Source organism: Pelecanus crispus, chromosome 3 (genome assembly GCF_030463565.1).
Source record: "Pelecanus crispus isolate bPelCri1 chromosome 3, bPelCri1.pri, whole genome shotgun sequence".
Lineage (NCBI taxonomy): Eukaryota > Metazoa > Chordata > Aves > Pelecaniformes > Pelecanidae > Pelecanus > Pelecanus crispus.
This window is the reverse complement of record NC_134645.1, coordinates 1,737,388-1,753,326: the sequence shown is the minus strand read 5'-3', so window position 1 is coordinate 1,753,326 and position 15,939 is coordinate 1,737,388. Positions and strand designations below refer to the sequence as shown.

The window sequence follows — 15,939 nt, the reverse complement described above, 5'->3', positions numbered from 1 at the left end:
TTAGCGTTATGCTGTGAAAACTAAGTCTCAAGTTATCTTCTCACATACAGTAAGGTTTCTCTACACTGTGGTAAGGTTTCTCTACGCTGTGGTGGACTGGGAGTTGTGATGTCTGAGAAGCAGGGTAAATGACTGGCCACAAATATCTTGGATCAGGAATTCTTTGAAATCACTCAGCAAAATTCAGCATAGTTTGTCAGCCAGAACCCTGGCAATTAATGAGCAGAATTCAGACATGATTATTCATATATGGCAAAAATGCAGCTAAAATTCCTTCTACTCTTATCGTTGTATTTATCGAATAATTACAATTGCATGTAGTTTCATTGAGTTTTCCTCCTATTGAGGTTCATTGTGCAAAGACATTTAATGGTACTTGCTTAATAGAGTAAACCCAAGGGATGCAAAGAAAACCTCTGTCAAAACTTTCCTTGTTTATACATTATTTACATTAAAAAAAAAAAATCCCTAATTTGCTTATATCTCTGATACCCATTTATTTTTAGGAGAGCAGAGATCCTAGGAAACTGCACTGGTTATTTGAATTGCTGCTGGAATCTCCACTGAGTGGTGAAGGAGGATCATTTGTAGATGCATGGTAAAATTAATTTTAACTGTTCTATTGTGGCTGAATAAAGCTGGATAAAATGTATTGAGAACATATTGTGCCAGCTGGCTTGCAGAAGTGGGGAACAAAAGCGCTCCTTTCCAATTAGCTTTCCCCATACAATGGCAGTTTCTTAATTTTTTTTTTTTAATGTAATTAAATCTAGTTAACAGCATGTGAAGGTTTGGAACTGGCATAGCAGCAGTACTGTTGCTTCATTCTGTAATTTTTACCCATCTTTGCATGCAATTCTCACAAAGACACTTTTATGCGTTGACACACACACAGCATTCCAAAACAAGGCTTGGAGGGGACTGGGGAAGAGAGGAACAATTTTGTATGACTAAAGATAGGCTGTTCTGATTCCTAGCCGACTTTATGTACTGCAAGGTGGCCTTGCACAGCAAGAATGGAGAGTACCGGAGCTGTTGCATAGACTGCTGAAGTACTTGGAACCTAAACTCACGCAGGTTTACAAAAACGTCCGAGAGAGAATAGGAAGGTCAGTGTTCTCTTCTGCAGTTCTTGGGGTTTTTTTTCCCTCTTCATTTTATTCGCGTAATTGAGTATCTAAATAATTACACGGAAGTGGTGACTGCTTATCTCTGTGTGTTAATACTGGTAATAGAAATTAGATAAATTGTTGTTAACAGGCTTGCTTCAGAAACTTCAGATGACTTCTCTACTTTTGTCTTTTATTATATATGGCCTGTTATGTTTATGTATGGTATCTCTAAAGCTCTTTAAAAAAAAAAAAAAAACACAAAAAAACCCCAAAACACAACAAACAAACAACCTCCCACCCCCAAAAAACCCCAAAACCACACCACCACAACCCAAATTTACTGTGTCTAAGCCCTGGTAAGCCACAAATATACAGGGAATCCTTTAGAGAGCATTTTAGTGACTTAAAAACTAGTTGCAGATCCTCTGTTTGGAGGAGAGGGGGTTTGTAGCTTAGTGATTGTCTAACCCTGCTTGATTCAAATATCTACAAAGAGGGTATTTGAAAAACATGTGGTTTTACATAACTTTGAAGTGAAGATAAGAGGATGTTTTCTAGAAGTATTAAACTTCAAAGTTCAACAAATTGATCTCATATCAGTTTTAGCTATGTTCTCTAGGCAGTAATCATGACTAACTGTATGTTCTTGCTTGCTTGCTTTGCTTTTGTAGTGTTTTGACCTACATATTCATGATAGATGTTTCCTTGCCAAATACTGCTGGAACTAAATCTCCTCGTGTCCATGAATTTACTACTCGGATACTTGAAAATCTTAAACCCCTCATGGAAGCAGATGAAGAAATTCAGAATCATGTTATGGAAGAGAATGGAGTTGGTGAACAAGATGAGCGAACTCAGGGCATTAAACTCGTGAAAACTAGTGAGTTACTTAATGAGGTTAAGAAATGGGGGGTGTTTTAGGACATGATGATTGAGGTCTGCAGATCATACAGTTGTAGTACACAATTTCATCTCTCAGACCTGTGCTACAACACAGTATCTGTTGTTTCAGGGTTGAGGTTTATAAAGTCACCTTTACAGGGTCAAACTACCAGTATAGGTACACTCTTAACGTGTGAAAATCTCCCAGGCGAGTCTTGCAATAGATTTGGTCTATCATTTGTTTTGGGATTATTACTGGGTTTTTATCTTCTTCATCAGTGATCATTTCTCTTTACGAAAACAGTTCTGAAGTGGTTGATGGCAAGTGCAGGACGGTCCTTCTCTACGGCTGTCACAGAGCAACTCCAGCTGCTACCCTTGTTTTTCAAGGTATATGCTTTAATTGCTGCTTTATTAGTCATGTTGAATTAAAAAGGGCTTTAGGATAAAGCAGAGTTATAAGGGACTTCTTAAAAAAAGAAGAAAACCAGTAATGGTAATAAAAACCATGCATACTGAGGAGGCCCAAATGGGGTTTTTGTGCTTCTGTACGTTTACAGCTGGTAATCTAGCCTGTTAAATGGTTCCCTGACAATAATGACTTGTAGGTGAATGCCCTGTACCTGTGTCGTTTGGGGGGGAAAATGTGTTTAATTCATGAATGAGTGTCTGTTGTTTCTGTTCTGATACTTATCTTTAGTTGTTTTCTTTTGTTCCATGATTATACAATTCTTTCGAAAAGGTGGTACTTCTCTTGTTTTTCCTGGCACCTCTAATCCTTGTATTCTTTTATGAAGCTGGGATTCAGTGCTACATATCTGAAATAATGCATATTTCAGTGCCCCAAAGCATATGTCTGTCTTTATATAAACACCAATTATCCAATAATAATGTATGTGACCGCAAAATAAAGGTTTACTTCTGTAAACGTGAACTTGGAATACTGATAAAGCTTTCTCTGTTTTGGACCTACATCTAAAATATAAAATTAATTTGATTTGATACCAAAAGAATGGCCATGGAGAACCAAAGTCTTAACAGCACCCATTTAATCCTCCTTAAGAGCTTCAGGCTAGCCATAGTGTTTAGATAAGTAATATGTGGTGCAAGGAGCAAGGATCTCATGAGTCTATTCACTTTTCCACAGCTTATGGCTGAGAATATTTTAACTTCACATTGGTTGTTTTTCCTAGCTAACTTAATCTTTCAGCATTATGTTGATTGTATTTTTCCTAGATAACTTCCCTTTCATGAGATTAAACTAGAAAGTTTCAGGATTTTGCTGTTAGCAACGCTTATTTACTGACGCTAGCCTTTTTTTTTTTTCTTCTTTTTTCTTTCCCCTCTCTGATCTTGTATAGATTGCACCAGTAGAAAATGACAATAGCTATGATGAGCTCAAAAGAGATGCTAAGATGTGTTTGTCGTTAATGTCTCAGGGTTTGCTGTATCCTCAGCAAGTGCCTTTGGTACTTCAGGTGCTAAAACAAGTGAGTATGGTCTAAATAGCTTAAAGCTTCTTGTTAGCTGACGCACTCTGTGCCTTTCTTTTGGTTTTTTTTAAAGATTATACAATAGCTGTGGTCTGAAGAGAATCAAATACTGATTTTCTTAGAGGTGAAAGGAAGGAATTTATTAAAAGTGTTTTAAAACATTCTGAGACACAGTAAATACATTTTGTTTCCTACTTCCAAACATTTAAACAATTCGTATCCTGGTAAGAAATTGAACAGTATTTTAGTAAATGAAAATTTAGTTCAGTAGTAGATCAGTTTAAGCCAAACATGTCTCCTCATGAGCATAACAATTCAAAATCCAGTTTCAAGATGAGTCGTCATATAAAGAACTGCCCTTGAATCTCTGCCTTTTTATAGTTCTACAGTATGTTTATTAACTGCTACGGCTTTCTGAAAAACACCACAAATGAAAATGCACTCTTGAATGGTTCATTCTGTATACAGTTTGTCATGCAAGAAATGCGTTTTTTGTCTAGTCATTCAAGGCTGATCCATAGTAGTAAAATTACCTATTGCAAACTGTCGGTGTAAGCTGTACACACAGCCAAAATAGTAACTGTAGTGTTGCAAGCCAGGCTGCACCCATGCCTGGATGCTTTCAATAATTTGGACTCCCATAAGCATGTGGAGATGAAAGTAAAGGAACTTGAAAAAACTTTGCTTTCCAAATCCACTGTATAGAATATATATACATATACCCTCAAGCAGAATGGAATTTCTGGTTTATTTATATCTGCCTTATGACTGATGTCGGGAACTAATCAAAGGGAGAAACTTGCCTACTTTGTCTTTTACAATATTAGGTATCTGTTAAATAACAGTATGCTTTGGAAGTTAAACCTGTAATAGAGTATTATTTAAATAATAATTGTGTGCTTTGGAAATTGAAGAGTGTATGAAACAAAAATATCTGAATAAGAGAAGTTATTTGCAACTGACTCCAAAAGCTTTTTCTTAGCTATTGTTAGCTTTACATCAGGTAGCTTCTTTCCTTCACATCCTTCCTTTCTGATACTTACTATTTATTTTTACTTGTAGACAGCAAGAAGCAATTCTTGGCATGCTAGGTATACCATATTAACCTACCTCCAGACCATGGTGTTCTACAATCTCTTTATCTTTCTCAACAACGAAGAAGCAGTCAATGACATTAGATGGCTGGTTATAAAACTCCTGGAAGATGAACAGCTGGAGGCAAGTAATACCTTTTATGAAATGCTTTGTTTCACATGACTGGTTCTTGCCCTTGTCAAGTTTTATGAAAAAGCTACCAATTGTAAATTAATACAGCAAGTACTTCTAGCTTAGCATTCTTCCTGTTTTGAAAATACAACTAGCTGTATAGGATTTACTTCTTCCATATTCCATTTTTTCTGTTAATATTCCATTCCAGGAAAACAGCTGTTTAGAAAATACTTCATTAGTGATTTTTAAAAGTTCCATTGTTCCTACTTTTTCAAAAGAATACAACATTGCTTTGTTTCATTCTTGGTTTAAGTACAGCTGAAATAGGGATACTATCATTTTACTATAAATGTTAGCATGGACGTTGGTAGAAAATTCAACTTCTGACAAGGTAAAATGCCTTTCTATGTGAAAACTGTATAAAACCGCTATTTATTACTCTGTAGGTCTGTTTCCCATTTAATAATACCAGCTAGTTAATGACAATTTTTTTTTACACATCCAGCTCACTAAGGAAGTATTTCTTCAGTTACAAGCAGATTTTCCTTACTTTTGTGAAAGATGCATGTGTAATAGGACTGAATTTGTCTAGCAGATGCTGTTACTGATGGTGTTGCATGATTCAAAAAGATAATAGTTTGTAAGCTTATTTGTCAGTCTGGCAAGTTTTGGTACTTTTGTACGTCTCGAGCTACTGATACTTCGGTATATACGAATGGAAAGAGATAAAATCCAAAATCTTGGCTGTGGTGCATGCGTACTGTTGAAGATCTGTGTATGGATGTACACCATACTCTTAGAAGTGCTAGATCATAAACTTGTTCTCAGGAAAAAAAAAAAGATGCCTGATGTGAATCACTGAGTCTTGTCAGGCTTCCAAAAGCTGGGGGAAAATCACTGAAGTATTTTGTTCTGTATCAATAATGTACAGAACTGAAGGCTTGTATTAAGTGACGTGAGTTTAAGTACGTTTGATGTTCAAGCACAGTGAAGAATCTTTAGTGTTAACCTCCAGTCTGCTCCATTTATCCTGCTCCATTGTTTTTCACTGTTTTGTGTGCTGTTGGCAAATAGCAATGAAATCCTTCTTTTGGGTGCTTGGGTGCTCTTTTTCTTTCTAGAAGAAAAAGAAGATTCTGAAGTGTGGTACCCTTCTGCCAAGACAAGCATCCTGGTTTAGGTCTTTCTGAAGCTACATTTAAAACATTAGTTATACCCGAGTTGCGAAGCTTGCTTTTGTGAACAGTGAATTGGAAAGAATTTGAATATACAAATTAAAATACCTGGCTTAAAAGGTTTGACAGTACAGTCTCTGTAAGTGCATGTAATAATTAAAGAACAGCTCTTAGACTACTTGCCCAGCCATGGCCGTTTCAGTCTTCAGGTGAGCTCTCTCATGTCTTTCATGTCGCTATTTGCTGTAGCGAGCTAGAAAGCGAAAGCTGGCAATCCAAGATAAGTTGTTCTCCACACCAGTCGGGACGCTTACCTCCGTGATCTCATGTCATTTTGGAAAAATACCTTTTATTCACTTCAATACAATTTGTCGAGTTATTTCAAATGTACAAAAATTACTCGTCTGCCCTACAGAGATGCAAATCAAAAAAGCTTATCTATGTTCATAACCACTTATGATCATGTTGTTACCATGCAAGCTTTCACTTTTCTTTGAAAAGTAATCTTGTTCTTCCTTGAGAATAGTTGGCAAGATGCAGTATCTTGCAGAGTAATTCCTGTGTATTTTTTTAATGCTGGATTTTTAAGATGAGTGTGCTTTCATTAGAATCCCTAGCTTTAACTAGTATTTGGTGTCTTTATGCTGTGGAACTGACATTTTGGATCTTGGATTCAAAGACACATGATGATGATGATTTTTTTTTTTTTTTGCTTATTTTGTTAGAGGTGCCAGACTGAATGATCCTGCTCATCTTGTTCTTTGCTTTAATATACAGTTTACACTTCTAATATTGCTAGAATTCTCAAACTTCCTGGTAACTTCATATTTTTTCATAAAATCACAGCAACAAACCTTGGCAAATTACAGTGTCAGATGACCTCACTGATGTCAGATAGCAATGTGACTGCGATACAAAGCGAACATGGGTCATAGAACAGCCTGTCTTCTATCGAACGCAAATTCCATGCATCCAGCTTTTAGGCATAGGCCTCTAGGACTGAAGAATGCTGTATTTAAATGGTATTGCGGGAAATTCTCCTTCTGAAAGTCAGAGGAGTCATAGAGCTGATGGAGTACTGTGAATGTAAGAGCTAATGTGACACTGCAGCTGATAAAGGGAAAAAGTGTGCAGTCCTGAAAAAAAAAGTCTCTGTGTACAGCAGTATAACCACCATTGACTATTGTGTCTAATTTTCATGTCACATAGGCAGTTGAAGAGAGCTGCAGGAATGATTTGAGTTTGGGAAAGCATGTTTTGCACTAAATAATTCTGTTTACTCGGTTAGAAGTAGAAGAAAAGTGAAAATGACTGTATTCAACTTGGAGTTATGGTTAAAGTGATAGCCTAGTTAATCTGAAAGCATCTTACAGTTTTCTTGGCCGTAGTTTGAGCTAGGAAGCTATCTGGGTAGGTGCTTCATATGTTTATGTTTCTATAAATCAGTGTACTGAATACATAGCACTCATGTCTTGATAAACATTTTTCATATTACACTGCAATACTGCAGTTACGGGAGTATTTTCTCTTTGTGTAAGTAGCCCCTTGCGAGGACTGTGCTTAGGTTTTATTGTGCTGTTGAGTGGTTTTGTTCCGATACTGTTACAGTTTTGTAGACCTTGGTCAGTCAATTCTGATTAAAAAAAAAAACCAAAAAAAAACCAAACAAAAAAACCCCACCGTCCTTGACTGGAAGAGTATTCCTCGGCTACTCTTCTGCAGTTTTTATATTCTAGGAGTCATTATGTGAGTATGATGATCTAAATTATTTAGTGTCAGACGTTGTGACAAATGATTAGCTTGTTAAGGTACGATTTTAAAGGCTTTGCTTCTAGGTGCTCCTTGCAGCAAAGTGTTCCTTTTAGTTAGACTATTAATTTAGAAATGAAAGTGGTTTTAATACAGGGAATAGTGATGTAAATGAGTACAGTTCACTTGGGAGCTTGCTCACTTTACAGCCAAGCTTCTTTCTATTCTGGGTCTTGCATTAGCACATCATGTTTCATTTAATAGCTTCGTTCTTAAGAGACTCACAAATTGCTGATAAACAATACTGGCAGACTTTCACTTTGCACTTCTTTATGCTGCTAACAAAGTAGATCACGTTTGAATAATACGTTGTAGAAATTTAAATGGAATGAAGTGAAGTCTCAAGAGCGTATTGTTAACTTACTATGTTTAATTACTGCAGCACTTGCAGCTATACTTTTTGCTTTATGGAGGTTCAGAACATCATGTTCAAGGATGTAATTTATTATAATCTGCTGCATTGGATTCAGAGCGTTGGTAGGTGTTTGTACTCCAGATAGACAAATGTTCTGTTTACGGTTAGGTGTAACAGTATGTACTTATCAAAAAATCTGGCGACTGCTGTCAGCATTTCAACAAGTCGATTTGGTGTTCAAGTTTGTAAATGTTGGGAGGTTTTTGTCGGCCTGCAATTATTGAAAGTGGAAGTGAGTTTCGGAGGGACTCCAATTTAAATATGGTCTTACAGTTCTATAACTTTATGGTTTGGGAAGATTTGAGTAGATGAGATAAATTAGTAAAACTGATTGGTTGTACTTGCTTTTAGAAGCAAGTGATTGAGTTGTCTCTACTTGTAATCCACTAAGAATGCGTTGTGGCTGTTTTAAAAGGAATGGAAAAGGAGATCTGTATTTTGAATGGTTTGGCAATTAGCTGAAAAATTAGTTTACTCTTGTTCTTTTGGGTTTCTGTGTTACTGAAGAGAAGAATATTTTTCCAACCTGGAATTCTGGTTTTTATTCATGTAATGAAAAGAACTGGTACTCAGGACAAGCAAGTAAACAATGCTGGACCATTATAGAACCAAACTGTTGACCATAATGGCTTATTAATTGCAGCACCTGTTGTATCTCTCAGAAGAATTCTTGTGCTAGAACAGAATCAGCTTTGTCTCATGAACACACCTTCTACCTTCTCTTGGAAAGGCTCTTCTGCCTTTGGCAATTCTCATGTCTCCACGTACAGATGAGGGGGAAAACTAAATGCTTTTGAATAAAGTATACTTTTTTTTTTCTTGGTAAAACTAATGTTAATACAGAGACTATTACAAATTTTGTAAAGCAGGTTGATTTTTTGGGGTAGGGCATCTTGTTCTCATTCAAGAAGTCCGTTTTTAAACTTTCTAAAGCTAATCTAAGTTTATGATATATATGTCTTGACAGTGGAGTTTAATTACATTATTTGCTCGAGTAGTGGGTCACTTTATGACAAATTATGTGAAGGTAGTTCTGTATTACAGTAGAACTATGCTTATTAAGTTGTAAAGAGCCATACAGTAAACTACTAGTAGTTTATGATCTATGAGATAATGGGATAGTATTTTAAAGACTTTTCTTGGGCAGAGTTTGGTAACTTGCCCTAGCTGGATGTGCTTAAAAGGGTAGTAATAGCACAAATACCTGTTTCTTGCTGTGCATGTGTGCTTAGTAATTGTGGTATGTTCTATCTCTGCTCATAGGTAAGAGAAATGGCTGCTACCACACTAAGTGGTCTGCTACAGTGCAATTTTCTCGCTATGGATGCTCCCATGCAGACGCACTTTGAACAGCTGTGCAAGATGAGGTTACCGAAAAAACGAAAGCGAGACCTGGGTTCAGTGGTGGACACAATTCCTTCCGGTGGTAAGAAAATTGCTTCAGAGACTAAACCCATGCATGTCGATAGCAGGTTAGGAAGAAATAAATACTTTGTGCTACACTTAAATGCTTATTCTCCAGGCACTCCAGATGGAATAGGATTTGTCCTGTGGTTAAGCAATAGTGAGAAATTTAACATATACCCAGAGAAACACGTTGCCCATGTGAATGTTTTTCCTTGCTAAGCATTCATAAACCATAATGGCAAATCACTTGTCCTTACGTACCTTATTGTCTGTTTCTGTGTATGTAGTGCAGATCCTAACCCTTGTTAAGTGCTTCCAGAATTTGATTTACAGCATAAATGATGAGTAAGAATACACTACTACCAAAAAAACCCAAATAATGTTTTTTTATGATGTATTCCTACATTAAACTAATTTATTACTTTTCCAGAATTAACACGAAAGAAACTTCTCCATTTCCCCTGTGCACAGTTCACATAGTTAAGAATGCAGATGATGAAGGATAGCAATTTCCTCAGTAAATAAAATTCCTTAGCTGCCACAACATAATTTCACTCCTTACCCACATTATCCTCTTATTTGTTAGCAGCATGGTGTTTTTATTCTAAAAAAAAACCTAACCCAACACACAAACACCAAAAAAAACCCCCAAAAAACCCAGCACAACAACAACAAAAAAACCAACTTAGTTCAGGAGCTTTGGCTTCTGACCAAATGTTTAGTGCATCTGAGTTACATTCATTTGAGCCAGAAGGACTGGGCTTTCAGATTGTCCAATAGTCTGGTATTTGAGAAAACATTCTGAACACAGAAATAAGTAACAGTGGAGATGTAGTTCATGAACTATTTAACTGAGTAGAGGGAAAGAGTCTTTGAGAGAAGGAAGCTCTTTTGAAATGTTTATAAAAGCATACAGCAGTTGCAGATTAATTTTTTTACACATCCTTCCATTAGAAATGAAAGATAGAATCATAGAATGAATCTATGATTCTGTGTAAGAAAGCAGAAGCAATTTGGAGATCCATACGCTTGTGTGAATTTATTTGACTATATGGTCTGTAGAACTGTCTGGTTTTCTGCAGAAGCCAGAGATCTCTCTACTGTGGCAGGGTTGTTTGGTTTTGGGTTTGTGGGGTTTTTTTTAATTCGGGGTCAAAACTCAATATTAGTATCAGTATGTTATTCTAATTAGATCACCTTTGTTTAATATATAGGCTCTCTTCAGTCATTCCCATCAGTTAAAAATAGCCTTATTTTCACTGATAACTGGTTTTAAGTTTGGCTGCGTCATTGAGGAATGTCTTAGAGAAGATAGTTGCACCTTGCCAAATGTAAATTGATATCCTGCAATTGCAGACTTGGTTAAGCGCCATGCTGGTGTGCTAGGACTTAGCGCGTGTATTTTGTCAAGTCCGTATGATGTGCCCACCTGGATGCCACAGCTCTTGATGGATCTCAGTGCCCATCTTAATGATCCTCAGCCTATTGAGGTAAAAATACTTGTATCATTTGTCTGTTCGATATAACACAGCTAAAATACGCTTGACTCATTCCGAGTTCCCCTTTCCTAGAAAAAAAAATAGGAACCTATTAAGAAACTTAGTTTCTGCTGCTTTTTATTAAATGGTTCCAAATACGTTTTAAGTCGTGGACTGCTTTTAAGTTTTTTTTGTGGTAGTTCTGTTCTTGCTTTCAAATTTAAAGCACAAACTGAAAGCTGCAAGAACTATATCTATAATGAGGAAATAGTCTTTTTTAATTAAAAATGTCACTTTTGTGCATGCCATTCTAGACGATATCCAGCCTGAACCAAAAAAATCTGAAATTCTTAATACAAGGTTTTATAAGCAGCCCTAGAAACAAGTTTTTAATGAAATAGTTACCTTTAACTCTGGTTTTTTTTCCCTGTCTATTCGGTTTTGTTGACCTTTGCTGTTTTAACCAGAGTAGTGAGCTTATGGCTGAAGATTTCCTTAGATTTAACGAACTTTGCTGTGGTGTGCTTTACTGAATCAAGCAACAGAACTGACTGGACTTCTCTTTTGTTAATTTAATAATAATCTTAATTATTTTAATAACAGAAGATAGTTTTCCTCCGATTTGTTTCTTCTGTGCACCTCATGTGATTCATCAACTCTTTCTCATGTTTGGACACCCAAACCATTGGTTAGAAATACCCAAGGAAGAGGGGAAAAGCATTTCACTTACACTTTATAAGAGTCTATTAATTTTTTCAAACTCCAAAATTGTAGGTCAAAGAATCCTTTTTATAAGAACGTTGGAGTCGTGACACTGGTCAAAAGACTAACCAGAACTGTAAAAATTAAAATACTGGGGAACTGGGCTGAATTTCCCAGAGCCCTTGTAATCTTTATAACTGCTCAAACACTTTGCTCTACTCAGCAGTTATTTTTGTTGCATTCAACGTTTGTTTTGTCATGGAGCTTAAATCCATAACTGATACAGATCAATGCTGATTGTCTGCCATGCAGATGACTGTGAAAAAAACGCTGTCAAATTTCCGGAGGACCCATCATGACAACTGGCAGGAGCATAAACAGCAGTTCACGGATGACCAGCTACTAGTGCTTACTGACCTCTTGGTTTCACCATGCTATTATGCGTAGATCGGTAAGATTATTTGTTTTGACATAAACTGACAGAAGCATCAGTCTTACGAAATGTACTGTAGCTCTCCAGTCTAGCATGGAGTAGGGAGGAATCTGTAAACCACAGGGAGAATTGAGTCCCTTGCACCTCCAGTGGTCTGTTCAGGATCAGATTTATTTTCATTAAATATTGCCCATCTTTGTGCGTGTCCCTGTATTACACCGGTGTGTTGCTAAGATGCTCACACTTGTGTTCTTGAATATTGATGCTCCTTTTCTCCATTTTCTGCCAGTTGGCTGCCTTTTAAATGCCTGGCAGCTTCACTAAAGGCAAGGTGCTTGCTGCTTCATACTTCTGACGCCTCTGAGGACTTTAGCCTACCGCGCAGCCCAGTATATCATCTACTTCTCACGATGGGGAATGACTGCTGCCAAACTGTTTCCTCTTCCTCATTGTGGCTTTGCTGCCAGGTCTCTTCACATAGGCATGTCCCCAAAGAATGAGTCCATTCTGGAGTTTCTCTTTGTTACGCTACAAGATTCTGATCTCTGTCACAGTGTGATGTTTTGTGGCAGTATTCCAAAAGAAGTTTTAATTTATATTTTCTTTTTGTTATGTGGTAATAGCCTGAGGCAGTAATCTTGTTTTGAATTCTTGCTTCTTTCTTTTCAGGTTTCTCCTGGAAAAATGAGGATGTGGGAACCTTTCTGCAAAATAAAGGAAACTCCAAGAAATTTATCATGTGGAAAACTTTGTGTTGGAAATCCTGATGCCTAATCAAAACCACTTTTAAATACAAACGTGAAGACCTGGTTCTATTCAAAAAGAATTTCACCTCCCCAGGGAGCAGCTGTGGGAGCCCCACAGTCTCCTTGTAACTGCGCTCACAGAGCCCGATCGTGAGTTTATTGCAAGACCCTTGTCACTGGCCTGCATTACACATCAGTCTTGTTTCTGCTTTCTTGCACACGGTGACTTACACTGCACATCTCTTACCCTCTTTTTCCGACCCTTCTTCCCAGCTGTTTCCGACATCAAAGATACGCAGAACCAGAGCGCGCTGCAAACCAGAATATTGTCAGTGAAGCCCTCCAGTTCTCTTGATGCAACTTCTTACCTAGTGAGCGTACAATACCAGGAACCTATCTTTCTCAGAGTTTATTTTTCACTACTTGGATTTGAGTGCCCGTCAGGTGATGGGCTCTGTATCATTCAGTCCACCTCAGGGCAGGATTGCCTTTTTGTATCTTCCTTGTCAAAATGTAAATAGCTGATCTTCTCTGTGCAGTATAGACGATGGCAGGACAAAACGTGGGGAGTGAAAGCTCTTACTGCCTGGCCAGGTCTTCATAGATAGTTTGGCCACGTGTGGAATAACAATCTATGATTATCTGCGTATTTTTAAGGGTGAAAGACTATGGGTGTTTCCACGTAATTAGAGCCCACAGATACGAAATTATGGACTATCAAGCGATGGTTGAATTCACAGGATGAAATGTATGCAGAGTGTGAAAAAGCGCTGAATGGCTGACTATTTTTAACAGCATATTCTCATAAAGATTGTCACTGTTTGAGCAGGCATATCTTGTTTGAAGATTGTGCAAGCTCTGTATTTTTTTGCCTGCAGCTTTGTTCAGAGACTGATATCTATTGGCTATTTAATGTGTTACATAGTTGTAAAAGACTGTATAAATTGTAGAGGCATTGCATTGACAAAACATTGTACAGTTTGCAACCTTTTACATAACACCATTGTGAGATTAATTTGTAAAGATTCATACTTAGATGTTAATACAGTAGTAGTTCTGGCTTTTGTATCAAATCAAATGCCATTATTAGTTTTTTAAATTATTTTCTTTAACAGAATATCTCTTCATGTCTGAAAGGCAGAGGTTTTGTTTTGGTTTTCTTATATCATTATTACTATGTCTCATTCAGATTTTAATGCAACACTTGTGGCCATCTCTAAAATGCTGACATCACATATTCGAGTGTGATAAGCTCACAGAATGTGAGGTACATTGAAATAATTCATAAACTGGTGTGTGTTTCAACTTCCATGCAACCCTACAGGAGCACTGGTACATTTCGAGTGATCTACCTGCTGAGCGTGTGACTCATTCCAAACTTCAAAGCACAGCGGTGTTCCTGGTGCAGTATTTAATGAGTGTCAGCACACAGATGTAACCACTGTATAGCGTAGTGCCAAAATTATTATTTCAATTGTGTACGTAGTTTAAGACCCAATAAATGGACTGTTTGTAACATCTGCATTTTTTTTTTTTTTATTTCTAAAGCGGAAATTTTGGATTTTGAGACTATAACTTAAGGTTGTGTACTGTGCTTTTGAGCTTTTTGTATGAGGCACGTGTTTTATTGTGGGACTTGGCTGTGAGTTAAGGCAACATTAAGGCTCAATTAATGGTCTGGTTCTAATGGTGGGGAAACGAGCTTTTATATTTATGTAAAAATATCTTGTACCCGGTGAGGCTTGCCAAGAAACTTGTTAACTTCTGAGAAGTACGCTGAAAATTGGAGAAACTAGTTTGAAGTGGAGGGGGTTTTGCTGATAGAATTAAAAAAAAAGTTAATGGAAAATATTTGCTGCAGAGAGTTGTCTTTAAAGTATGTGCTGGCTGATTAACTGGTGGAGCAGGTATTAGATGGTCTGTTTTGCCTACGCTAAGGGCAGCTAACTACAGGAACCAGCTCTGCTGCTTTTTACTGTAGTTGGGAGTTTCTTTTCTTACATATCTATAGTCAAGGTGTAGCTGGAATGGGTTGCGATGTTGAGGATCCAGTGCTCTGCAGAGAATCATTCTGTGGTCAGAGCTATGATGGCAAAGAAGTAGGTGATATTAGTTCACAACAGCTGTTTATAAATCAGCAATAAATTACTTGATCCAAACAGATCACCCAGAAAATAGAGTACCTACTCAAAGTACAGTTCTGTAGGATAAAATATACCTATGGTAGTGTGAAGGAACTTGTACTAATTGACTTTTTGTGAGTGAAAGATCGTTAGTCTCCTATTCTGAGAATGTAGGAACAATTTTGAGTTCTCCATCGAATACCACAACTCCATTGCTATTTTTATTCCCTAACTTTCCCCAAGCAATATACACATGTAATGAGTTCTGAGCTTTCCGTCACTTTGATGTCTTATGCTGTTTTCCTCCCTAAAGCCTTAGAGATGAAAGAACTGCAATACCTCAGTCTGGAGAGGGAGACATTTCTAGCAGGAGAAGAGAGAATTTTTCCCCTTGAACAGTAAGGGAGATGGAAAAATAGCTTGGAGATCGTCTGGTAGCCTTCATAGCCTTAGTGACCGCGTGTCAGTCTGCACAAATAATCTCAGTGACCACCGCTGTCTGAAGCACCAAAGAATGGCAATGATGTAAGGCAAAATTCATTTGTTGAGTGGGGTTTTTTGTGGTTTGGTTTGGTTTGGTTTTTTTCCCCCTTGAGTTGCAGTGACTTACTGTTGAGTGACTATCTTGCTAGCATGTTGTGATCTCCCATATTTCCATAACCAAGTGGGTCTATTTGCACATGTGAAAACCTGCTGAAATCACAGCAGAGACATGATGCTGATGTTGATCAAAATGTATAAGAAAAGTATCAAGTAGATGAGTAAGGCTTTAACTTCTGCTTTTGGGTGGCACCACAGACTTGACATTGGTGGACTGTGTTATTAACAAGTTGAGCTAATCTGTATATGGATTTTTTTAAAAATTAAAGAGGAAAAGGTCTGAAGGTCGTTATTTCTGATATGGTATATTATGACTGTATTCGTTTCATGTCCAGGTATCTGCCCTCTCATCCTT

At 37.3% G+C, this 15,939-nt stretch overlaps 1 protein-coding gene across 3 annotated transcripts in view; it reads left to right on the top strand.

The window, feature by feature from the left end:
- Positions 1–14,379, top strand: part of PSME4 (proteasome activator subunit 4) — a 68,764-nt gene extending 54,385 nt beyond the window's left edge. For all 3 annotated transcript variants that reach the window (XM_075708556.1, XM_075708557.1, XM_075708555.1), the window contains 10 exons: positions 507–598; positions 978–1,109; positions 1,784–1,992; positions 2,299–2,384; positions 3,356–3,484; positions 4,550–4,705; positions 9,359–9,521; positions 10,859–10,992; positions 11,995–12,133; positions 12,785–14,379. In XM_075708556.1, the coding sequence (XP_075564671.1) occupies positions 507–598; positions 978–1,109; positions 1,784–1,992; positions 2,299–2,384; positions 3,356–3,484; positions 4,550–4,705; positions 9,359–9,521; positions 10,859–10,992; positions 11,995–12,129 (1,236 nt within the window). In that variant the 3' untranslated portion in view covers positions 12,130–12,133; positions 12,785–14,379. The remainder of the gene's footprint in view (positions 1–506; positions 599–977; positions 1,110–1,783; positions 1,993–2,298; positions 2,385–3,355; positions 3,485–4,549; positions 4,706–9,358; positions 9,522–10,858; positions 10,993–11,994; positions 12,134–12,784) is intronic.
- The last annotated feature ends 1,560 nt before the right edge of the window (positions 14,380–15,939 follow it).